The sequence below is a fragment of the Emys orbicularis genome, chromosome 20 (genome assembly GCF_028017835.1).
Source record: "Emys orbicularis isolate rEmyOrb1 chromosome 20, rEmyOrb1.hap1, whole genome shotgun sequence".
Taxonomy (NCBI): domain Eukaryota; kingdom Metazoa; phylum Chordata; order Testudines; family Emydidae; genus Emys; species Emys orbicularis.
The window spans coordinates 509922-534261 of NC_088702.1; the positions used below are offsets into that span (position 1 = coordinate 509922).

General features: G+C 62.9%; 2 protein-coding genes across 3 annotated transcripts; one reads left to right on the plus strand and one right to left on the minus strand.

Moving 5' to 3' along the window:
* The first annotated feature begins 493 nt into the window (after positions 1 to 493).
* On the plus strand, positions 494 to 11840 carry LOC135892443 (lysosomal acid glucosylceramidase-like). Of its 2 annotated transcripts, XM_065420230.1 has the most exons (12): positions 494 to 527; positions 5366 to 5504; positions 7048 to 7181; positions 7521 to 7712; positions 7817 to 7963; positions 8126 to 8259; positions 9636 to 9808; positions 10105 to 10342; positions 10497 to 10721; positions 10827 to 10990; positions 11370 to 11495; positions 11738 to 11840. In XM_065420230.1, exons 3-12 carry the CDS (start codon positions 7115 to 7117, stop codon positions 11838 to 11840), a joined length of 1569 nt encoding a protein of 522 aa, XP_065276302.1. In that variant the 5' UTR covers positions 494 to 527; positions 5366 to 5504; positions 7048 to 7114. The 2 variants fall into 2 exon arrangements, with proteins under 2 accessions (XP_065276302.1, XP_065276303.1); XM_065420231.1 differs by lacking the exons at positions 494 to 527; positions 5366 to 5504; positions 7048 to 7181; positions 7817 to 7963 and having other exon boundaries at positions 7547 to 7712.
* Positions 11841 to 16818: 4978 nt separating this feature from the next.
* MTX1 (metaxin 1) lies at positions 16819 to 23762 on the minus strand. The gene is made up of 8 exons (XM_065420173.1): positions 23663 to 23762; positions 22521 to 22590; positions 21622 to 21701; positions 20067 to 20159; positions 19595 to 19777; positions 19037 to 19113; positions 17877 to 18031; positions 16819 to 17274 (listed from the first exon to the last, which is right to left on the minus strand). Exons 1-8 carry the CDS (start codon positions 23741 to 23743, stop codon positions 17051 to 17053), a joined length of 963 nt encoding a protein of 320 aa, XP_065276245.1. The 5' UTR covers positions 23744 to 23762; the 3' UTR covers positions 16819 to 17050.
* Between the last annotated feature and the right edge of the window lie 578 nt (positions 23763 to 24340).

Below are 24340 nucleotides of genomic sequence, written 5' to 3' on the forward strand. Positions count from 1 at the left end.
GGGGACAGGGCGGCCGGAGAACTGGGCCAGGCCATGGCTGTGAGGGCCGCCGGGGCAGGGCGGCCGGAGACCAGACTGGGGCCATGTGCCTGGGTGCCGTGGTGCTGCCCCCGGCAGTGACAGAAGGGCCAAGGGCAGGTGACGGCCTCAGTCCAAGCCCTGCTTAGTGCAGGGTGCTGGCAGCAAGGACTCGTCTGGCCCGTCCAGTTCCACTCCTTGACCCCCCCACATCGCTGGGCCGGGCCAGGCAGCCTGGCCCCCAGCCCATGTTCTGCGCCAGGAGCCCCTGCGGTGCTGGGCTCACCCGGCTGCTCGTGGGGGCTGGAGCCGCTGAGGGCGCAGTGAGCGGGGAGCGAGTGGCCCCGACACTCACAGTCTCCATCCTGTTTTCAGGCCCATGTGCCCGGCGCTGCGCTCGCTGGGACTGGCTGTGGGGGTGGCGCTGGGCAGGAAAGGCGCCATGTGGGCCGGGTGCGCCAGCATCGTGGGCTGGTTCCTTTTCATCCAGACAGCGCCCGGGGCGGCAGGTAAGTGCTTTGATGTGTCATGTGTGTGACCCGGGGGGGAGGGTCCCTCCTGGGGGCAGCTCAGCCTCTGCGCTTCGTCCCCAGGACCTGTGTGCTCCGCCCCGTCAGTCCCTATCCCCCACCCGTGATGCCCACACTGCAGGCATCCGCAACTGTTCGTGCTTTCAGTTTCCCAGACGCTAAGAGTGCAAGGGGGGTGGTCCCTGACTTGAGGCTGGAGGGACATGCAGGAAAGAGAGTAGGGATGGTGGGGGGCAAGGACCCAGGGGAAGACCAGTACATGGGAGAGATGGGATGGGGGTCAGGATGCAGTGGGGGGCAAATGGGGTGTGGGAGCTAGCACATGGGGTGCAGGCAGGTGGGGGGGCTAGGAAAACGGGGCCAGGAGCAGATCTTGAGGCAGATGGGGGGTGGGGGATAGTCCACGGGGAGGCAGAATGCTGGAGAATAAGGCCAATGGTATGGGGGGGTAGGACACAGTGAGGTAGGAGACTGGGGCATAGGAGCACCGGGGAAGGGGGCAGACCCCAGTGGGGCAGGAGGCAGATGAGGTGAATGACAGAACCTGGGTGGCAGATGGGCAGGCACGTGGGGAGAAATGCGGGTCAGGGGCAGATGGCTGGGGGGGCAGGACACGGGTCTCTCTGGGTCTCCCACAACCCTGTCTGGGCAGAGCACGGGGCACTGGGTGCATCTACCTGAGAGTGGAGTGCCCCCCTGCCTTGTATGGAGCTGAACATGCAGCCCATCCCTGCAGCCCATGTCCCATCAGGGTCTGCAGCAGCGCGTGGGCCAAGGGAGGCAGATGTTTGGATGCCAACGCAGGGCATTCACAGAGTCGCACCAGCTGCACCCTCCACAAGGACTAGCTGAGTGCAGCGTGTCGCTGGGTGGCTGCACAAGCTCTTCAGAGCATCCGGAGCTGCTCACGGGGCTGAGGGGTGGGTTCTGTGCCAGCCCCTCCTGACTGGTGCCAGAGCCAGCCGGCAGGAGTCGCATGTTCCAGGAGGCCACTTCCGGAGGGGGGGAATGGGGGGCAGGCGGGTGGGGTGGCTCACATTTGGGTCAGGTTGTGTGTGACTCAAATGGAAATGCAGGGAACTCCCTGGGCCCCAGGCCCCAGCGCGGCACAACAGCCAATAATGAGCGGGGCAAACCAGGACTTGGGGCTCGCTGTCTTTGGACTCTGCATCCCCTCCCTGCTGGCCCTGCATCGGGCCCTGCCGAACATCCTCTCACAGGCACAGACACCCCCAAGGGGCCCTGCCTGGGAGCGCCTGGGCCGGGGCACTTTGCTGGCAGAGTTCACCTGGCGCAGAGGCGGCATGCACTAGTCGTGCTATAAAACAGGGATCCAGCAGGGGGCGCAGCGGCCCAGGGAGTGAGTGGCGGAGTCCCCAGCTGCAGAGCCTGGTGGGCGCAGTGGGGCGATGGGCAGGGGCGGGGTGGGACGCCCGCCGTGAGCTGCAGTGGTGGGAGGACAGGGAGGAAGAAAGGGTCCTAAGCTGCAAAATCAAATCCAGATTCTCCCCCAGCCCCCCATGTGGGTGTCAGTGTGGCAGGGGGCTGGGCCCTCTCTCATGGGGGGACCCTGGGCAGGGAGACGTTGGGGCTGGAGTTCATTAGACAATCCAGCTTTCCCAGCCCCGCCCAGCTGCTGGGGGGATGGAATGACCCAGTGAGGCCCCTGGGGGTGGGGGCAGTGGAACCCTGGCCGCAGTGAGCTGCTGCAAAGGTAGCCCAGCCCCCGGCCAGAGAGAGCAGCCCGTGCTCCAGCACGCTCGATGCGGATCACATTGTACTATGGGGCTGGACTCTGCCCTGTCCGGCTGGGGGCAAAGGGGGCACAGACTGGGGGGTGGGTGGGTTTATGATCTGGGATCGTTTGGGGGGGATGTAGGGAGCCCCCCCCCCGTGCTCGATGAACCCGCCGCAGCTCCTCTCGCTGTGTGTCTGATGGCGCCAGTTCAGCCAGAGCCTCCTTTCTCCAGCTGCTCCTGTGATGCTGCTCCATGAAGAGCCTGGGGGCCGGAGAAGCAGCTGGAAGCAAGGAGGAGCCAGCCGGCAGGACGGTGGCTCTGCTAAGCTAGGCACTGAACACACGTGCTGCAAGAAAGCCTCCAAAACGTGCCCCCAGTGTCCGTAAGGCAGCAGCGTCTGGGTTTGCAGAACTGGGAACTGCGCTGCCCGTTCCCCCCATGGGGCTGACGCCGGTACCCTGTGCCAGTGTGTAGCCGATCTCCTATTTGGCGGCTCACCGGACGGAGCACGGTGTGAACATCGGCACAGCTGCAGTGCATGACAACTTATTGAGGCACCAAGAGTGAGTGGGCACGAGAGAGCCACCCCCACCCACCCAAGAAGGAGCCTAGCCAAGCCCACAGAGTGGAGCCAGCAGCATGGTCATATTTTGCACAAGTGTCTGAGAGGGGTGTCTCATGGGTGGAGCTTATTCTGTGGGTGGAGCTTGGAAGAGTACCACCCCCATCATCTGGCGCCTGAGCGACACCCAGACAGGACCTCATGCCACCCTGTGCACTTGGAGTAGCCTCCCGATGGAGACTGCCAGTGCCTGACTGCTCTGGGAAGTGTTCCGTCCCCAGGGGCTGCTGTGCCGTGTGGGCCTTTGCCATTGTCCTGTCCTCGATTGTCTCCAGCTGCTCACCTACATGGCTAATGCGCTGTCCCCGCTCTGCCGAGGAGCCACAGAGGGAAGAGTCACAATGACCCTGAGGAGACGCTGGGTGCAGAGGCCCCCGGGCTAGTCGGGCCCTGCGGAGACGCTGGGTGCAGAGAGGAACCCCAAGAAGCCCTTTGTGGAGCTGCGTGTGGAGCAGGCTGTGAGTGCCGGATGTTACAGCTGGGTGCAAGGCTGCGTGGGATTTACGGGGGAGCAGCAGTGGCTGGGCAGGAAGCCAGTGCATGGGGGCGCCAAGGAGAGACACTCAGCGAGTCTGGCCTGGAAGCCTGCCAGCTTCTGTTTCCTTGAATAGAAAATGAGCCGGAGAGGGCGCCCCAGGCCGGCAGAGCCCTGGCTCAGCTGGACTGCCCAGGGGCCCAAACCCAAACCGCTGCTGGTCACCTTGAGCCGTAACTGAGCCCTGGGGTTTCTGCAGCCTTCCCCTTTGCTGCCTGCCCCAGGGAAAGCCCCTTTCCCTGAGCAATGCAGCTGCGTGGTTCCTGGGAGCCACCAGGGCCTCGGTGCTGAAGCACCTACACTGCGGTGCACCTGGCCTGCTGCCGGCACCTTTGGGGCGCTCCGACACCGAGCCTCCACAATAATGACTCAGTACGACTGTGGCCCAGCTGCTCTGCTGGAGCAATGCAACTGCGAGCGCCATGCTGGGAGCTCTCAAGCTGTGGGGTGGCTCTGGGGAAAGGGGGCTGGCAGCTGGGAGGGGGGAACCGCCAGGCTAAGGGCACAGGAAGCTCTTGGGGTCTCCTGACCTGCTGAATAACACAAACAGGCTGCGCTGTCCCCTGCCACCTGGTGCAGAGCTCGACAGGCGCCCGTGGCTGAGTCTTTGGCTGCCTGCTCTAAGGTTTGCCCTGCAGCCTTTGCCACACCTGCGATGTTCTCACCCTTTCTCTGTGCTAGGAAACACCTACCAAGCAAGAACCGCGCTGCCTGCTCCAGGCAGGAATGGAGGGGTTCACGTCCCAGAGTTTGCACTTCGGTGCTGGCCTGGCAGGTACGCTAGCCAGGGCAGCTGAGACAGAGCAGGGAATGGGCCAGCGCTGACCAGATCTTGGCTCTTTAGAGTCACCAAAAGACACGAGACCTGTTTGTTGTGGCCTGTTTAACTCTTAGGAGAGAGGTGGGGATCGGGGGGCAGGGGGGGCAATCAGACCCACCCTCTGCGAACAGCAGCACTGGAAAGTGTGTGTGGGGGGCTTTTATAAACAGTTGTTTTAACAAGGTTGTAAGACCTCTGCCTCCTGGGAAGTCCCAGGGTAATCGCTGCTCCTAGCATGGGGCTTTTCTGGGCTCTCCAGATGAGCCAGTGGATCAGTTCTTGAGGAGGGAGCTGCTCTCAGGGGACCCCTGGGAGGCCAGGGCACCTGCCACTGCCCATTCCTACTTACAAAGGCCGCGAAAGGTATCCCACGGGCACGAGTGCTGGGGTGACTGTGACGCAGACGTGCCCGGGCAGGTGTATTACCCTGTGGCCGACCATCTCCTCGCTATTCACCGAGGGGGTTGCGTGGGGTTTCTGCCGAAAGCCGAGAACTAGCTGATTGCTGGGGTTAGCAGGAGACGCCAGTGCGGGAGATGGTTGGAGAAATGTAAACCAAAGACTATTAGGTTGCAGAACTGTTGCCGTGAGACTTGTGGCCAGAGGCCAGGTGGGTGTCGGGGTGTCTCAGACAATGCTGAGAACCAGAGACGTTGGCAGAGACAGCACTTGGTTTGCTGTCAGGACTGGTGGAAACTTGAGCATTTACAGAGACCCCCAGGAGAGCTTAGGGGACCCTGAGACAACAGCCTGAACAGGGAGGAGAGCAGAAGTGGCACAAACACATTACAGAGGAGAAACTCTGAACTGTCCCCAGGTTTCTGGACTGGGGGTGGGGCTGTTCCTGTGCATCAGGGAAAGTCCGCAGGAGGAATTCAGGGGAGATGGAGGGGCAGGCAGGGGGTTCCCCTGAGGGTCCTCGCCCTCTGCCCTGGGCCAGCACTCGGGACCTCCCCTGCTCCTGGGTCGTGTTGTGTGACCAGAGATTTGCAAATGCTGCTGGGAAGGTTGGAGCAAAAGTTGCAAAATCCTCCGCAGATTCTCTTCAGTCAGTGCCCGGGAGCCGCCCTCTCCCCGTGACAGACTCTTTTGGCTGAGCAGGTTGGCTCATCTCCTCCCACGGAGCTCCTGCCCCACCAGGCAGGTGCCGCTGCGTCCCAGTCTCTTGGGGATTGGGGAGAGAGGCAGAGCAGGACCTGTGGCCTTGGCAGCAGGGGTCTGTGCTTTGCTGGCTCACCAGGTGAGTGGGGCTAGTCCGGTTTGTTCTGTGCTGGGCGTGGGGGCTGACTGAGGCTGTTCGGGGAAGTGGGAAGCTGCCCACCTGGAGTATGGAGCATGTTCATTAACCCACACAGGCCTATGGGGAGGCAGGGAGGAGCTGCCCCATTCCACACGTGGGCAAACTGGGGCTCTGTGAGAGGCAGAGACTTGCTCAGAGTCCCAGGAGTGGCAGAGTCATGGCTAGACACACTGGGGCTGTGGGAAGGGGAGGCGTTTGCATGGCCAGTTCATCGCTGTGCTGCACCGCCTGCCCGACGCCGGAGCTCTGGGACGTGGCGGTGGCTTTGCCCCTAGGCACAGCCAGTCCCAGCGAAAGGCAGTTGTGGTCCCTGAGCCACTCATTGCTCGGTCCCTTATGTAAGGTATGTTCCTAATGCCAAGCAAGTTCTGCAGGGTGGGCAGGGCCCAGCTGGGCTCCCTGTGTGCTGCCAGCTGGGGAAATGCTACACTCGCCGACGCCCAGAGAACGAACTACCAGCAGCGGCACAGCTCAACTGGAGCCCAGACACACTTTAGCTGCAGGTGCCATTGTGCAGAGCGGGGCTCAGAAACGGAGGTTAAAGGCACCCAATAGCCCCTCTCCCCGGAGCTGAGGGCTCTGGTGCAGCCACCACTTGGGAGCCCTGGTGCATAGCGTCTCACAAGGGGTCTGGAATGGTTGAGCCATGCATGGCTGCTGAGCCCCCCATGGGGAATGCAGAGCGCCCACTATTACTGCCCGTCCCATGGAGGCACAGCCTGAGGACCTGTGCCGGGGATGGGGGCGATGGGAAGAGCTGGGGGCTGAGAGGGAAGGTTCACGTTCAGAAGTGGGCGAGAGGGAAAGGGAGCAGCTCTGGCAAGCGGCTGGGTGGAGCCGGAGAAGCCAGGGTGGAGCAGGTGTAGGAGTGGGGAGACGCTGCTGGAGCCAGGAGTGGAGCTGGGTAGTGCTTTGAAGGTGAGGGAGAGGCTGGAGCTGGCTGTGCCGGAGGCGGAGGGGGCCTCGCTGGGCAAGGGGGAATCCTGGCCAGAGCCCTAAGGGAAGCAGCTCCTCTTGGCCCTGGCATTGAGACGGGCAGAAGGGGAGCGAGCTGAGATCGGGGGAGGTGCCAGGCCAGTGCAGGGACAGGAGCCTTTGCTGCGGGGGCTGAGCCGGAGGAAAGTCTGGGTGCCACAAAAGGGAAAGCAGCAGGACCGGGCCAGGCCCTGGCTGCAAGGGGAACTGGGCAGGGCAGCCAGAGGTTATCCTGGGGCCACAGAGCTGAGGGCAGGTGACAGACTCAGCCCAAGCCACGCCAGGGGGGCGCAGGTGGGGAGGACTCTGCTGGGGCGTCCGGCTCTGTTCCGTGACACAGCCTGTTGCGGGCACCTTGCCCTCCCCTTCCCCCCATGTGCTGCTCCAGGAGTCCCTGCGGTGCTGGGCTCGCCCGGCTGCTCGTGGGGCTGGAGCCGCTGAGGGCACAGTGAGTGGGGAGCGAGTGGCCCAGCAGCCCCGACACTCACAGTCTCCATCCTGCTTTCAGGCCTAGGTGCCCGGTGCCGCGCTCGTTGGGACTGGTTGTGGAGGTGGCGCTGGGCAGGAAAGGCGCCATGTGGGCCGGGTGTGCCAGCATCATGGGCTGGTTCCTTTTCATCCAGACAGTGCCCGGGGTGGCAGGTAAGTGCTTTGATGTGTCATGTGTGTGACCCGGGGGGAGGGTCCCTCCTGGGGGCAGCTCAGCCTCTGCGCTTCTCCTCGGGATGGGGGGCGTAGTGGGGTATTGGCTGGTGCAGGAGTCTTGGGGTTTGAGGGACCAAACGGGTGTGCTGAGAACCCTGCTGCTCCTGGGATGGGTGCCCGGGACCGTGTGGGAGGGATCTCGCTCGGGGCGTCCCCAGAGCTCGGAGGAACGGGATTGGCGGGGGGGGGGGGGGATATCCTCTCCCAGGAGGGAAGGGGAAGCCCCAAACCGTACCCAGAGCCCTGCCCCAGCCCTGTCTGTCTCCCTCTTCCTAGGCGGCCATCCCTGCAATGCCAAGAACTTTGGCCACGACTCTCTGGTGTGTGAGTGCAACGCCTCCTATTGTGACACGCTGGATCCCGTTGTTGTCCCGGCCCTGGGCACATACGCCAAGTATGAGAGCAGCAAGGCGGGCAAGCGGCTGGAGCGCAGCGAGGGGAGGTTCCAGAGCGACTCCATGGCCCCAGGTATCGGCTTGGGCACTAGGGATGCCAAGGGCAGGGCTGGCCGCTGTCCCTGGCCCTTGCTGCCAGCTGCAGGGCTCTGAGCTGGGCTGTTCTCTGCCCCGCAGATCTGTTGCTGAAGCTGGACACGGCGCAGCGGTACCAGAAAGTGAAGGGCTTTGGCGGGGCTCTCACAGACTCGGCTGCAATGAACATCATGGCCCTGTCCCCGGGTGCCCAGACCAACCTACTCAAGTCGTACTTCTCAGAGGAAGGTGAGTCGTGGGGCTGAGCCCTGGAGATACAGGCATGGCGGGGCGAGCAGGGCTGCTGACCCCCAGGACACAGCAACGTCCACGGGCCAGGGTCCCTCCTCCTACTCAGCTGGACAAGGGCTCTGGCTCTAGGTCCCGTGTCACCTCCTTCCTGTCCCACAGGGATCGAGTACAACCTGGTCCGCATCCCCATGGCCAGCTGTGACTTCTCAGTCCGGCTCTACACCTACGACGACTCCGAGGGGGACTTTGAGCTGAGGAACTTCAGCCTGACTGAGGAGGACACGAAGCTGAAAGTAAGCAGTTCCCTTGGGGATCAAGGGCCCTGGGTGGGGAGGAGATGTGGTGGGGAACAGGAACTGGCTGGGGGGGGGCACTGGAGGCAGGGGAGGGGGACTGGCTGCGGGGGCACTGGAGGCAGGGGAGGGGCACTGGCTGGGGAGAGCACTGGAGGCAGGGGAGGGGGACTGGCTGGGGGGGCACTGGAGGCAGGGAAGGGGGACTGGCTGGGGGGGGCACTGGAGGCAGGGAAGGGGAACTGGCTGGGGGGCACTGGAGGCAGGAGAGGGGACTGGCTGGGGTGGCACTGGAGGCAGGGGAGGGGGACTGGCTGGGGGGCACTGGAGGCAGGGAAGGGGGACTGGCTGGGGGGGCACTGGAGACAGGGAAGGGGAACTGGCTGGGGGGCACTGGAGGCAGGGAAGGGGGACTGGCTGGGGGGCACTGGAGGCAGGGAAGGGGGACTGGCTGGGAGGGGCACTGGAGGCAGGGGAGGGGGACTGGCTGGGAGGGGCACTGGAGGCAGGGAAGGGGGACACTGGAGGCAGGGGAGGGGGACTGGCTGCGGGGGCACTGGAGGCAGGGAAGGGGGACTGGCTGGGAGGGGCACTGGAGGCAGGGAAGGGGGGCACTGGAGACAGGGAAGGGGAACTGGCTGGGGGGCACTGGAGGCAGGGAAGGGGGACTGGCTGGGGGGCACTGGAGGCAGGGAAGGGGAACTGGCTGGGGAGCACTGGAGGCAGGGAAGGGGGACTGGCTGGGGGGCACTGGAGGCAGGGGAGGGGGACTGGCTGGGGGGCACTGGAGGCAGGGAAGGGGGACTGGCTGTGAGGGGCACTGGAGGCAGGGGAGGGGGCCTGGCTGGGGGGGCACTGGAGGCAGGGGAGGGGAGCCTGCCCTGGGGAAGGCGAGGGCAAGGCCTCCGGCACAGGATGGAGCAGGGAGGGACCAGTCTCAGTTTGCTCCCGGGCCTTGCCTGATGCCGGGTGTTTCCTGTGGCCATCACGGGCTGGGGCTGAGCCCTCCCTCGGCACTTGCCCCATCACACTCGTCTCTCCATCCGACGCTGGCTTGGCTGCCCCTGACAGCCCCCTGGGCAGCCCCCTCCCAGCCCCTTCTGGGGGGCACTGGGGCCCCTGCGGCCTGTCAAGGCCAGGCTGGCCAGTTGGGTCAGGGCCATGAGGTGCCATGTCCCACGTGTCCCTGGGCCCTGCTCTCGCCTGTACAGTGTCCGAATTCTGCTCAGCCCCCACCCCAGGGCAGCCTGACATGGGGGCTCCATTTCACAGGGGAGGCTGCGGGTGGAGGGAGGCTCCCGTGGGACGGGGGGTCTGGGAGATTCGCTCACGGGGCCACTGCAACACATGATCCCCTGCCTCCCCCTGCTCCTCAGATCCCCATTCTCCAGCACGCCCAGGCCGTGGCCAGGACACCGCTCTCCCTGTACGCCAGTCCCTGGACGTCCCCCACCTGGCTGAAAACCAACGGAGCCATGACAGGCAGGGGCACGCTGAAGGGGAAGCCGGGGGACAAGTATCACAAGACCTGGGCCAACTACTTCATCAGGTAGAGGGCAGCCCGGGGCGGGGGCTCCCCTGGGGAGAGGAGCCGGCAGGATGGCGAGTTGGTCTCGGTGGGTACAGCTGGCCCTGGGGCTGTGCGAGGGAAGGGCTGGATGGGTGTTGGGGACGGGGCGTCGGAGGAGTTGGTGTGAGCTCCCTGAGCCGGCAGAACGACAGACTGTGAGTGAGATCTGTACAGTCCATGCGAGTGGGGGGCAGGGGACTGGACTCTGCACCCCAGGAGGGGTGCTGGGGGGCGGGACTGGGGCTGCTAATGTTTCTTGTCTCCCCGGCCCCCAGGTTCCTGGACGAATACGCTAAGCACAACCTGACGTTCTGGGCGGTGACGGCTGGGAACGAGCCCACGGCTGGAGAGATTGTCTTCTACCCCTTCCAATGCCTGGGCTTCTCCCCCGAGCACCAGCGGGACTTCATCGCCCAGGACCTGGGCCCGGCGCTGGCCAACAGCTCGCACAGGGGCATTCAGCTCATCATGCTGGACGACCAGCGAGTGATGCTGCCCTACTGGGCGGAAGTGGTGAGTCCAGGCGCCTGGGCCCTGCCCGGCTCCCCCGCTGGGGAGCTGCTGTTCCGAGCAGGCAGCGCGGCTTGGGGGTGTTGGCACCAGCCTGGCCCCCCGCCCCTGGTGGTGGCCTTAGCAGCAGGTGACTCCTCCTCCGTCCTCCTCTCAGATCCTGAATGACCCCGTGGCCGCCAGCTTCATCAATGGCATCGGCATCCACTGGTACCTGGACTTCCTGGCTCCCATCGACCTCACGCTGTCCATCACCCACCACCTCTTCCCCAGCTACTACCTGCTCTCCACAGAGGCCTCCACAGGGTCCTACTTCTGGGAGCCCAGGGTGGTTCTGGGCGGCTGGGACCGAGGGAGCAAGTACAGCCACAGCATCCTCACGGTAAGGCCTCCTCGGCGCACACTGCTTCAGCCTCCTCCGGGGGACGGGAGCCAGGCCTCGGCCCCCACGAGCCTCCAGCTGAGCGTCTCCGTCTCCCCCTCACAGAACCTGAACAACTACGTCACCGGCTGGACCGACTGGAACCTGGCCCTGGACCTGGAGGGGGGGCCCAACTGGAGCAAGAACTATGTGGACAGCCCGGTCATCGTGGACAGCAGCAAGGACCTCTTCTACAAGCAGCCCATGTTCTACCACATGGGCCATTTCAGGTGCGCTGAGCTGCCTGGTGCAGCTGGCATTGTCCTGTGCACGTGAACGGGGGGTGGGTGCAGCTCGTCATGTGTGTACATGTGCCTGCACACGCCGGGCTGACTGTGCGTTTCTGACCCCAGCTGACTTGCAGCAGTGCTGTGACGGGATCCTGCTGCTCCCAGCAGCCTAGGAAAAGGCACAGCTGCCTGGGCGGTTCCTGGATCTAAATTCAGTCTTTAATGCAGCTGGGGCTGGAGTGGAGCTCTAGACCAGTGGTTCTCAAACTTTTTTTCGCGGACCACTTGAAAATTGCTGAGGGTCTCGGCGGACCACGTAATGATCTTTCCAAATGTTGTTTGTACCGTGCACTCACTGCTCCCCCTCTTGTCTGTGCAGCAAGTTCGTCCCCGAGGGCTCCCAGCGTGTGCGGCTGGTCATCTCCAAGAAATGCTACAAGTGCATCCTGGAGTACGCGGCCTTCCTGCGCCCGGACGGTGCCGCCGTGCTCGTGGTCCTGAACAGGTGAGTGCCTGGCCTGGGCCATGAGTGTAGCATCCTGGTCCAGACCAGGCCTTCCTTTCTCCAATTGGGGCAGGAGCTCGGCGGGTGAGTGCCCAGGATGTGGGTGCTTCAGAAAAGAAACCTCCTGGAGGAGAGAGCCCCAAAGCCCTTCCCAGACCCCCCTCAACTCCAGCTGCCTCTGATTCCATCAGACCTGCCTCCCTCTCTCCCGTGTGCCTCACCACCCCCCTCGCTCTCCCCAGGTACCCCACGGACGTGCCGTTCGGGATTTCCGACCCAGGCGTTGGCTTCATTGAGGCTGTGGCTCCGGCTGACTCCATCCAGACCTACCTGTGGAGACGCTAAGGAGGAGGCCAGGGCAGGCGGGATCGCAGCTGGGGCTGTGAGGGGAGGAAGGACACGCTCCCCTGCGTTGATACCTGCCCATTTAACACAGAAACCCCCCAGCCCTCCAGGGAGGGACTTGGGGATGGGTCCTACCTCACCCAGGCAGCTGCACGCTGAGTGCAGGGGACCTGAAGGATCCAAGGGAGGCGGGAGGCTGGGCTCAGGGGGTGTCACACTGAGTGTTGTCATCGTGCTAGGACGCACCAACCTGCTCGTAAATGACAGACCCAGGACCCTGGGCTGAGCAAGTGCTGAGCACCAACCCACCTGGGTACCTGCCTCCCAGCCCAGGGCTCCCCCCCCCGGCCTTCCCCAGCCCGACGAGCCGCTTCCCAGAGCACCGGGTCCCACCGTTTTCTAGATGTTTTAATATAAGAAACAGGTTTTCTACACCTTCGCCTGGTGTTTTTTCCTCCACCCCTCCCTGGTTGGTTGGATGTTGGCCAGAGTCGAGGGCTGGGGAGGGGCCAGGTGAGGCGGGGAAGGGCCCTGGTGAGATGTGTGGAGGGGAGGAAGCGTCAGGGCTGGCTGCCCAAGAGTAGCTGAATGTTCCCTCTGAGCAGGCCCAGAGGCTGGAGCGCTGGCCCCTACCTGCCCCACCATAGAGACATGTGAAACGGGGCTGCCTGGGGCCCTAGGGCCCCCTCCCCATGAGCTGGGCTGTAGCCGCAAGCCCCTCTTGCTGGGCCCAGCACAGGGGGGTTAACTGCCGTGTGAGGAAAAGGCCAGCCTGCGGCTAGCAGCCAGGCGGCAGTGTGGTTAGCGGAGGGGCCTGGCCACAGGACGGCTGGGATCCAGCTCGGCAGTGCCAGGGATGCGCTGTGTGCCCGTGGGCAAGGTCCAGCCTGTCGCTCCGGCTCTTTCCAGCCATGACCTGGAGGCCGGTGTCGCCACGGGGAGCTGGGAGAGTCCGGGGCAGGCCCCGGGGCAGGCTGGGACCAGGTGGTGCCAGGGAATTCCCACTCCTGATAGCTCCGTGGTGCCATCCCGGCACACAGCCTAGCGCCAGCCTGCCCCCCAGCTGGCGTCTGTGCTGGAAGGTGATGCGGAGTGAGGCAGACGGGAATGTAATCAGAGCGCTGACGTCAGCCAAGCGTGCGGTTCCTTTCCAAAGGGAGCGGGAGCCCGTCCGCTGCGGTTTCATGCTGGATCAGTAATTCCAGTAGCAGGGAGCTCGGGGGCCGGAGGCTGCAGCAATGCCCCCCCCCCTCCACACTAATGGGAAGTGGGAGAATGCAGCACATACTTCCAAAGTGATGTTATCCAGGGCGGCGGGGGTGGGGTGGGGTGGGGTGGAGGCAGAAGCCTGACGAGGGGGGATGAGTCATTCTCCCCTCAGGGTGAGGGGCAGGGCCCCTGCCAGCTGGGGTTGTGTGCGAGGAGGGGCATGCCCTGCTCCAAGCACAGACTTGCAGTGGGGGGGCTCCGCTTGCCTTAAGCCTGGCCCAGGGCCCTGCATCACTCCCTGAATGGTCACTCCCAAGCCGGCTGCAAAGGAGGGAGCGCAGGGTAAGCTGCAGCACGGGGCAGCGGGGGACCTGCAGGGGTGGGGTGCTGAGCTCTGGGGTTACCACATGTACGCCTGGGAGGCAAGTGTCCCCAAGAGAAGTGGGTGAATGTCATGCCCTGGGAAAGTGCCCATTACAGGCATCCTGAGACCTATCAGCCTCGCAAGCTGAGCACAGGGTAGCGCGTGGCACGGAGTTGGAACTTCAGCCCTCGGGTGCTGGGGGCTGTGGCAGTGCCTGAGAGCATGCCATGCTAGTGCCAGGCCATGCATGGTTCCCCAGCAAGCGTCGTCCCCCCCCACCCAGGGGGCTGCCCTGCAGAAACTGGCATGTGGGCACTGGCTGACGTCAGGCTGTCTGAGTCCACAGCAGAAGAGCTTCTGTCCTGCAAGTAGCGCCAGGAGCTCGCGCCAGAGCTGCAGCCCGGTTGGCTAAATCGGAGGGAAACAGGCCCTGGCATTCTCCTTGGGGCAGCCACAGCGCTGCGTCCAGGCATCCTGGGAGAGGTGCCACAGGGCAGAACAAGCGAGGGCTGTGTAGTGCAAACAGCCTCCCCTGCCAGCTGTCGCCCAGGAGCTGCTTTTCCATGTGGAGCCTAAGAATGCGAGAGCAGCTGGAGGAAACCCTCACGTGGCCCCAAGAGCCGAGCCCCGGATAAGGGGGGTGCAGGTGGTGCAGCACTGGGGTTACAGGTAACATGTCGCTAGGGCTCTCCACTAGCACCTCTACACACTCAGAGGCTGTGTTTTGTCACCCTAGCCCTCCTGCCAGCACCAGCGGTCGAGGCCTGGAGGAGCCTGGGTGCAGCTCCCCAGGAGCGAGCGAGGGGCAGGGAGCTGCTGCCCTACGGTAGGTGCAGCACCATGCACTAACTGCCTGCCCTCCCCATCTCACGGTGTCCCTGCCTCAGACGAGCGCTTCCAGCCCCTCTCGCTGCCCTCTGCCGCCTTCGGGGCCTTGACTACTCGCTCTGGAGCGTCGCGCTCTTGGCAGTGCCAGCGCCAAGGAATGCCCCTGTCCTGGCCGGCGTGCACGCAGGAATGCAATCAGAGCTGTCAGCACTGGAGGAATTTTAATGTGAACAGGCCAGCAACTCCCTGCCGGCCCCTCTCAAACCACGGCAGCGAGTCGGGGTAAGGGGGCTTCCCTCAGCCCGGGGAGCCAGCACCTCTTCCCTCCCCCTCAGAGAGCAAAGCCAGCCCAGGCCACCTGCCACCAACAGTCAGTCCCAGCTGCTGGTCTTTCAGTAGCCACTGTGGGAAAGCATTGGTGGAGCAGTACCTCCCCGCCCACCTCAGCCCAGGTCACTCTCCTCCCTGCAGAGGTGAAGCACAAGGGCCAGGGTGGCGGGGTTAAACCCTGTTGCAGCCTGGCAGAGACACTTCTCCAGCCAGTATGTGCCCAAGCGTTTCCTCTCCAGGTGCAGCCTGCAGCTCTGGGCAGATGTTGCAAACCAGCCAGGAGGTCACCAGTCAGGCCCCTGGGTGTGGCTGCGGCTCTGGGGAGAGGTGGTGCTGTCAGGGCTCTGGCAGCGGGGGCCTGAGGCACATGCTGCTGCCTTTGGAGGTGTCACAGCAACGCATGGTGAGGCGAGACCTTGCAAGGGCAGAGTCCAGTGCCCTGTGCTGAGGCAGTGTTAAGATTTCCTGCACCATCCCTGACAGGTGTTTGTCTATTACCCAGGTCTATTCCTGCAGCTCCTCCTGGCACCTGGGGGCAGAGGTAAAGGGCCCCTGAGTGGGTGCTGGCCTGGCATTCTGGGTCTATTGTGTTTGGGGCACCAGTGTCCTAAAGCTGCCAGCTTTGCAGTGGAACCAGCCCTAGCTGGAAGCATGTGGGGTGGGCGTAGAGGCTGGTCAGACACTGAGCTGGGCTGGTTGCCCCATGCCCAGCAGCAAGGGCTGGAGACCTTCCAGGAAGCAGCATTCTGAGCCGTGCTGTAGCACTGGGCACGGCTGGGCACAACTGGACTTCAGCACGTCTCCCCTGCCTGCCCCATGGCGCCACGCAGGCACTGAGTAACGGGAGAGGACTGGGCCGAGTGCAGCCCTGGCAGGCTTTGGGTCTGGCACCAAAAGGTGACATTCATTTGGACTGTCAAAGGCCCTTGCGGAGGGTAGGAAACTAGTTACGGTTCCAGACAAAGCACAGGACTAATGGTGAATGTTCAGTGTGGCCCATGGCTAACGGTGGGTGCCGCAGGGCTCCAGGCTGTGATGGGCGGTGGCGTTTGCAGTGGACACAGACTGATTCGCTAGCTGAGCCTGGAGAAGGCAGCGAGGAAGGAGCAGCTAAGCTGCACTGTCAGCAAGTGCCAGGGAACGTACCCTGGAGGGAACCCCATGAACCCCTCATAAACCTGACCGTGGGCACCGTGGGCGAAGCGTTTGGGAAAGGCCCTGAGCATTACCATGGCCAGCTCAGAGCAGCGGCTCCGCGTGCAGCACAGACACAGCAAACCAAGCCTCGGGCTGGCTAGAGAACGAGATGGAAGCAAGCGTGAAAAGGCTGTCAGGAAAATCACCCTTCCCTGGGTGCCGTGCTCAGTCCTGGCTGCTCTTCCTCAGCAGATACGGCGGGACAGACGGGGCCCAGAGCTGAGCCGCGGATGCAATCAGCCTCCTGGAGAGATTGAAACAACTGGGACCCCTGGGTTGGGAGAGGCCGTGACTGAGGGAGAACAAACAAGGAATAGGTGAGAGAAGACAAATGGAGTCTCCTAGTTCCCGTCCTACAATACAAGACCCAGGCTCGTCCCGTGGGCAGTTAACCCCAGGTGCACAATGCTACAGGCGAGGATCCGAGGTCTGACTGGACAGCAAGAGCAGCCGGCTGCAGATACCAAGTGCCCTACCCACTAAGTGACGTGCGGGAAATGTTCCCCAACGGCCCCTGCTCTCCCTGAGCCCCACTGCTCTGACCTGGGCTGGCAATCTCAGGGCAGCTCCCCGAGGGGCCGGTTCTGGCTGCTGGCCCAGAAGCTGAAGCTTCAACTCATATTCTAGGGCTAGAGCTGCCGGCAGGGCCAGGTCAGGAGCCCAGCAGTTAGGCAGAGTCACTGTGAACCTCTAGGCCAGGCCCCTCCACTTGCGGCTTCCCCGCCCTGGAAAGGGGCAGGCTCTTGCACATGACTCAGCCCTCAGGGGACGGAGAGATGGAATCGGAGCTGGATGTGAAGCCAAAAGGATTCTTCCCGCTGTCTTGGGGGTAGCCAGGGAATTGTGGGGCAGACCTCAGCAGGGACAGCTTCAAGCCAAGGTTCCCTTTCCATGCTGCTTTGTCCTGCGTGCCCCCGTGGGGAAGGTCTGCCTGGGTAGAGATTGAGGGCCCAGCGCATTGGTCCACGAGGGCTGAGCAGCCCAGCGCTACGCAGGCTCTGTGCCCAGGGCTGCGGGGGGAGAGACAGAGAGCACAGACAGATGCCCATCAGGGGGCGCTCCAGGTTTATTAGTGGGGGGCAGACTGCTTGCGACACAGTCTAGAAATCTGGGCTGGTGTTTGTAGCAGCGCCGGGATCCAGACTGAACAGGGCCACTGGGTCCTGCCGGGACACAGAGGCAGTTTGCAGGAATCAGACTAGGCAGTACCCAGCACTGTAAAAAAAGAGTCAGTTCAAGTGATACTGAGACGAGTGAGAACCAAAGCCCCGAGACCAGCGCCTCACTCCTCCTCCTCTTCCTCCTCCTCCATAGCTATTGGCCGGGGGCCAGCAGCCCCAGGAGGGCCCCGCTGGATGGAGACGATCCCGCTGAGGAAGGCATAGCCAATCATCGCCGCCAGTCCCACCAGCACCGACAAGATCTGGTTGCGCCGTTTGTAGGGCTCCTCCTCAGACTCGGTCCCTTCGGAGGCAGACGTCTTGGGGGCGCTGGACGGGGAGTCCCCTTGCAAGGAAACGACATGTCAGAAACCCAGACCCAGCTGGCGAAGCGCACCCCAGCCCAGAGGGCAGACAGCGGGGGCAGCCTGGAAGAGTATAGCCATGTTACCCTTGTTCAGGGGAGGGAGGGGCACTGCTGCTGGGGAACAGGGTGAACAGGGAATGGTCGGGGCAGGGGTCCGAAAGCAGCAGGGGGATTAAAAAGAGAGCCTGTGGGAAGCTGCCCCTCCTTTTCCAAGAGCCGGACAGGGGGCGCTCCCCATCCTCACTAGACCCCAGTTACAGCCAGCAGGGTGTCAGGAGATGCCCCCACCATGGCCGACACAGAGCGCTCCCTGTGTTACACCTGGTGGGAAGTCCAGTCCTGCCCCCCCCCAGCAGCCAGGAGTGGAGCAGTCCAGGTGAGCTGAGCTCCCCCCCCAAGGCACTGCCCCACTTCTCCTGATCTGCCGTGGGCTAGCAAGCCTCAGCCTGTGGCTAGTGGGGTCTGAGGCATGGTTCAAGCCTCTTCGCATCCTCCCCCATCTTTGTGACCTTGCTTCAGTGATTCCAGTTGACCCCCAGCTTCCCAGCGCCGAAGGAGAGGCTGGAGGCCTGGCTGCTCACCTCCGTCCCAGGGGAAGTAGAGGCTGAGGATGGAGGAGCAAAAGTCACACAGGTTCTGCAGGGACTTCAGGTGCTGCTGCAGTTTCCCATTGGGCAGCTTGGCTTTCAGGAGAGGCGCCAGATGACTGAAGACGAACGCGTCCAGGGAAGCAGGGCTGCGGCACAGAGAGCTTTGCTAGTGGCTCCTGGCCTCTGCTAGCGCCAGCGGCCCAGGAACCTCAGCACTGGGAACACACGACCCCAGGCTGTAGGAACAGGCTGGCTCAAATTCACACCGTCACTAGGGTCCAACTGTTGTGTGCGCTGGGCATGACCAAATTACCTAGAGCCCTTGAGGCTGCTCCTCTCCCTGCTACTCCAGTCCCACCATGCAGGGAGCAGAGCAGGAGTGCTGGCTGTGGGTGGTGAGCCCAGCTACGCTCATCTTGGCCTGTCCCAGCAGACGGTACTGCCGGGAGCTGGGTAGGGCTGCTGGAGCTCACAACTCCTCTTGCAGGCAATCCTGGAGATGCCTGAATGCCAGAGGTGCTGGGTCACCAAAGGCAGGAGGCGGCTTCTCAGCAAGCGCTTGAATAAGTGTCTGTCTCCTCTGATTCCTGCTCACCGCAGCTGGCTCTTTGGAAGTGAATAAGCAGCATATTCAGCCATTACCGTTTATAGCTTCATAAATTATGAGCCCATTAAACATGAAGCAAACAAGGCAGCCGTCTAATGGACTAAAACTTCCTACGCAGGCCGTGGCTGAAGTGCTGGAACATCTGGTCCTGGCTCTCAGTTTTACGGGAGAGGAAGGGGAACTGTCGGGACGGCAGTGGGAACGGATGGAGCCTAATGGGCCGCAAGGAACTGCCCTCTCCCTGGGGCCCTGCCTTCCATTAGAGAGACACTATTCAGCCCAGCTCACAGCCCCCCTTTCGCTTTAATTGCCTCCGAGGTTTCTCTGTAATACCCAGAGCTCTTTCAAAGGGCTGCCGAGGCCCGTGTCGCAGCACGCCGGGGAACTGCAAGGAGACCTGAGACTTAACACCAAGAATCCCTCTGCTCCGACGTTCTGCTCCCAGCCATGAGCACCAGGCAGGGGCGTGAGAGCCACGTGCAGGCAAGTGAGGAAAGAGCCCTCGCTTCCCCCCACAAAGAACGTTTCTCCAAGAGCCACTTACGAGTCTCCAAAGAAGAACTTCTGGTCCCCGAGGCGCTGAGACAGGAGCGTCAGGCACTCCCGGGCTTCGCGGTACATCTACGGGAGCAGGAGAGAAGCAGCGCTGGTGTCACATCACCTCAGCACACGAGGTGCAGGAGGCATGTCCCAAGACTGAGCTATCTCCAGTCCAAGAACGCCAGCAAAGAGAGCGAATGTCATCCTTACTGGGAGCAAAGCCACTGGCTAACCTGCCCTTGCCAGCTTCTGCATCACAGCCAGCGACCACAGAGCATTCTGGGGCTGGGCACGAAAGGGTTAAACTCAGTGCCCCCTTGGAGCTGGCTTTGTTCTAATCCAGCGGGAACCAGGAGCCATGCCCAGCGGCTGGGGACGGGGTGACCCCTCATGTTGCTTCCATCTAGGGGCAGGGTGATGGATTCCCAGGAGCCCCTGCCAGCCCTCCCAGCTGCCACAAGGGTTGCAAGAGCTGAGGAACGGAAAGTGCCCCTGTCACCAGAATCCTTCCCCCCAGAACCAACATGACAGCCGAGCTTAGCTATTCCTCCAGCCCACTCACTTCCTTCTCCAGCTCCTCCTCGTCCTCCAAGCAGCTCTCCCCCCAGATCAGCTGCAGCCGCTCCAGACGCTGCTTGTGCATGCGATTGGGCAGGAAGAAGTTGAGCGGGAAGGGGACGGCTTCCGCATACCATTTCCGCGTGTGCTCCACATAGTTCTTTGCGTCTACCCAAAACGTGTGAATCTACGGCACGAGGACAGTGGTGATCCGCGAGAACTAGTGCAGGGCTGCTTTCTGCAGTGTCCTACAAGACAGTCTGCTACCCCAGACCCCCCCAACCCTGATCCTCGCACAGCTCTGTCACTGCACCATAATCCCAATCTCCAGCTTCCACCCTGCGGTTCTGGGATCTGCCAATACGCCTCAGTCACTCACTGTGAGGGACCGTCCCCAGAATCCATCTGAACTCTGAACTAGCTCCTCCCAAAGCAGTGTTCCGGGAACACTCCCACTGGCCCACGCGAGCACTCACCAACACGGGCAGCAGCTTCTCCTCTAGCAGAGACACAAAGGCGAGTGTATCTGCCCCTTGTCTCGCAGAGAGATCGTAGTCAGCGTTGTATTTCTACAGAGTAAAAGGAACAGTGTGAGGCCTGGGCTGGAAGTGGCAATTGGGCTCATCCTGTGCTCCAGTCCCCTCCCCATGAACTGCAGAGACAGACACGGCTACGCGGCCCCTGTCTGGGTACTAGAGGCCGGGGGCGGGAAACATTAGCCCCAGGCAAGTTCCCTTCACAGACAGACGCTTTTCCAGGCACTAAGTGCCATGCCTGGGTTTTTCCTAAAATGCACACGCTGATGTGCGGCCGACTCCAAGAGCATGGGGTCAGAGCTCATCCGCCCGGCTGTTTGCTTTAAGGAGACGTGTTCCCTTTAGAGACCCAGCTTTACCAAAGCTGAACCGTGTTCACGTTAGCCTGGACTTTCAGAGACGCCCCAGGAAGCAGTATCGACGGGCTGGGGGGAGGTGCGTGGACAGGAGCCCAATGCAGAGGCCGCCTGCACCCCCTTACATCTTTCAAGGGGAGACTCCGGCCAGCCCTGAAGCGAGCACAGCCTGGTGTGTTTAACCTGGCCGGAAGCCTGTTCCCTTTCAGAACACACTGGCTGCGGCTGTGCTCGCCTGTGCTGCCGCATGACCCAGAAGAGGAAAGCTGGGGCCGAGGGAGAGTCTGGGATGGAGGGTGCAAGTGGTGAAAGGGAGCGGCTCCAGCCTTTCCAAGGAAAGTTGGCACCAGGCAGGCCTATTTCCACCAGAGCCGGGAGCAGCCTGAATAGCGGCGTGGCTGGCACACACCCTGGCGTCTGAGAGCCGCCCGAGTCCCCAGACTGACACTTCCCTCAGGCCTCAAAGGAGCCACTTGTGCTCCTCCCCACTGCTAGCCAGCCCCAGGCAAACCACCCTACTTGCCTCAGCACTTGGGGGCAGGGAAGACAGGAGGGGAAGAACTGAGTCCTCAGACACAAGTTCCAGACACAGAGCAATTCCGAAGGGTGAAACTAGCACACAGGGACAGAGGGGCTTCTCTGACGGGGACCCCTGCATCTTCTGCCCTCTCCTCCATGGCCACACAGGGACCCTCTTGTGACAGGGCCACTACAGATGTGCTGCTCGGGGGAGATGGGTCAGGATCTGGGGAGCTGAGCTGGGCTTTGGGCCTTTGGCAGTTCTCACCCCTCTCCTAGTCCAGACTGTCTGACTGCAGGACCAGCCAGATGTCTCTGCATCGGTCCATGGGCAAGGCTCTGTGGCAACTGCGTAACACAATGCTTCCACTGGCTGGGTTTTGCAGACCCTGCTGAGCCCCCTCCCCAAGGGTCGCTTCCTACAGGCTCTGGGATTCCCTGCTCACCCATGCCTCGGCTCCCCACCCACTGCAGCAAGCCCTCCCGGTTACTTCCATCAGCAACTCCACTCTCAGCTTTCCCCAACTCCCACCCCCCATAGGCCTGAGCCGCAGGGGGCACGTGACTGTCTCCTCTGGCTCTGGGGCAGCAGGGCCTGAGTCCGTGTCCCCATCCCATACCTGTTTCCTGAGGTGAGTGATGATCTGGTGCATCTGGGAGAGGACACCTTCCTCCTTCGTCTTCAGAGCAGGTAAACACCCTGAAAGCAGAGAAAGGGAATACAGGGGAGACCCTGCCCAGAGTTGCCCCTTCATGGGCCTCCTGCACGCAGCGAGCGCCCCCAGCCCCATCTGCTCTCATTGGGGATCCTGGCGCGGGTGCCAGCATCACACATGGGTTGCAAGAGACCCCTTTGTTTTCATGTGCCCCAGTGGCGTTCAGGGTTTCCACGTTTGGTCTCAGCCCACGCAGTGACTTCCTTTTGGAAGCCTGAACTGGTCTGGCGTTGAGACTTATTCCAGGGTGAAATGGATTTTGCACATGGACAGCTCCGAACTGGCTGGACTTCACACACAAACTTTCCATGTGGCTAGCCCCTGCTGAGGAGTCTCCAGGCTAGATGTGGCGACAGGATTCAGAAGTAACAAATGCCATGTTGGGCCAGCTGGTCGCAGAGCTGTCAGCTCTGGCAGGGGTTCTGGGCGGCTCTGACAGCTGAGTTCCAAAAGGGAGAATGTCCCCCCGCCCCGGGGCAGGGCCGTGAAGTCAGGAAAGAGGAGCTGTTTGTTTGCCTGCCTCCTTAAGAAAATGGGGAAATTAAATGGAAAGCTTTGTTTAAAGGCAGTGCAGCCCAGCAGCCTCAAGGGAAGCTGGGAACCAGCACTCCTCAGTTCTGATATTGGCTGTCCCACCAGTTTGCCTTGGGCACCTCACCATGCCTCAGTTTCCCCACCTGTAAAAGGGAGATAATCTCTGCCTACTTTCCGGTGGCTTGTGATGGCTCCAATAGTCACCTGTGTGCCACGTGTTTATTTCTATCCCCCACATGCCCCTCCCCCGTTCTCATAGGTGCCTTTACCTGAGGGACTTCGCCACGGGTTAGTGACCTTGTGAACTTTGAGCGGCGCGCCTGTGAATCTGGCATAGGTCTAGAAGAGAAGCGGAAGAAAGACTCAGACAGAGTCTGTGTATAAATGTGTAACTATGCATGGCTCAGAGTGAGAATGACTCCAGCGGCCAGGGCGCTCAGCTGGATGTGAGACCCCGGTTCCAGTCACGGGGGAACGGCCCCGAACACCCCACAGACCAGTGGTTAGGGACCTCACCTGCCAGATGGGGAGACCCAAGTTCAAATCCCTTCTCCGCGTCAGGGGGACTGAATCCTGGGTGACTAGGCTAAAGATTATAAGGTGACACCTCCTCCTGTTTCTTGCAAGAAGCAGTGTAGGTGCGCAGCTCCAGGAGAGGGGAGTCCCGAGCAGAGACAAGCGCTTCTCTATGGCCCAGATTTAGGTGCCAAATTCCCTTTGAGGGCCGGGCTTAGGCCAAACCCCTCTCCTTGGCATTTACTGGCTAGCTAAGGGGGCTTGGCATGTGGCTCTGGATGCCAGGCATCAGAAAGGAAACCTGGGGTGCAAAACCGGTGTCCCTTTGTGTATCTACCCGGAGGCTTTCTGTGCCTTCCCCCCGCCCAGCATGCCCATGTGCCGGTCCTTCCACCCCCCGAGACCCCAGGGGTGCCGGTCCTTCCCCTGCCCCAAAGACCCCAGGGGTGCCAGTCCTTCCCCCCCCCAGTCTGCCCCCGGGGGTTCCGGTCCTTCCCCAGACCCCAGGGGTTCCGGTCCTTTCCCCCCCCAGACCCCAGGGGCAGACCCCGGGGGTGCAGGTCCTTTCCCCCCCCCCCCCAGACCCCAGGGGCAGACCCCGGGGATGCCGATCCTTCCCCCCCCCCCGACCCCAGGGGTGCCGGTCCTTCCCCCGCCCCAAAGACCCCAGGGGTGCCAGTCCTTCCCCCCCCCAGTCTGCCCCCGGGGGTTCCGGTCCTTCCCCAGACCCCAGGGGTTCCGGTCCTTTCCCCCCCCAGACCCCAGGGGCAGACCCCGGGGGTGCAGGTCCTTCCCCCCCCCCCCAGACCCCGGGGGTGCCGGTCCTTCCCCCCCAAGTCTGCCCCCGGGGGTGCGGGTCTCTGCCCCGCGGAGAGGCCCGGCCCGGCCCGCTCACCAGCACGGCCAGGCAGTCCGGGTCCACCGAGGGCAGCCCCCAGCCCCCGGCCCAGCAGAACAGCTCCATGGGCGCCGCCATCTTCCGCCCGACCCGGAACCACACGGCCCGGCCGGCCCCGGCCCCGGCCCCGGCTCCTCCCGGCGGACCGGGGCGGGGCGAGCGCCCCCGAACCGCGGGGGTGGGACCTGGGCAGCCCCACCCCCGTGCGCTCCCGCCCTGACCCCCCCCGTGCCCCAACCTACCCTGTGCCTCCATATCCCCCGTGTGCCGACCCCCCGCACCTCGGTGCCCCCCTGTGCCCCTATACCCCAACCCCCCCGTGCCCTCCCGCCACACCCTGAAATGCCCCCGCGCCTGACCCCCCTGCACCCCAATACCCCGCACCTCTGTGCCCCCCCGTGCCCCAATACCCCGACCCCCCCGTGCCCCGATCCCCTGCGTCCCAATACCCCGATCCCCTCCGTGCCCCAACCCACCCTGTGCCTCCATATCCCCCCGCGCTTCTGTGCCCCCTGTGCCTCTATACCCCAACCCCCCCGTGCCCTCCCGCCACACCCTGAAATGCCCCCGCGCCTGACCCCCCTGCACCCCAATACCCCGCACCTCTGTGCCCCCCCGTGCCCCAATACCCCGATCCCCTCCGTGCCCCAACCCACCCTGTGCCTCCATATCCCC

What these genes read in the sequence shown, in the direction of transcription:
- LOC135892443 (XM_065420230.1), top strand. Translation starts at nt 7,115, where the DNA reads ATGTGGGCCGGGTGTGCCAGCATCATGGGCTGGTTCCTTTTCATCCAG. An exon ending in GACAGTGCCCGGGGTGGCAG is followed by an intron (nt 7,182 to 7,520) that starts GTAAGTGCTTTG and finishes CCCTCTTCCTAG; the next exon opens with GCGGCCATCCCTGCAATGCC. An exon ending in GTCGTACTTCTCAGAGGAAG is followed by an intron (nt 7,964 to 8,125) that starts GTGAGTCGTGGG and finishes CCTGTCCCACAG; the next exon opens with GGATCGAGTACAACCTGGTC.
- MTX1 (XM_065420173.1), bottom strand. Translation starts at nt 23,743, where the DNA reads ATGGCGGCGCCCATGGAGCTGTTCTGCTGGGCCGGGGGCTGGGGGCTG. An exon ending in TCACTCACCTCAGGAAACAG is followed by an intron (nt 20,160 to 21,621) that starts GTATGGGATGGG and finishes TTTACTCTGTAG; the next exon opens with AAATACAACGCTGACTACGA. An exon ending in AGAAGCTGCTGCCCGTGTTG is followed by an intron (nt 19,778 to 20,066) that starts GTGAGTGCTCGC and finishes CTCGTGCCGTAG; the next exon opens with ATTCACACGTTTTGGGTAGA.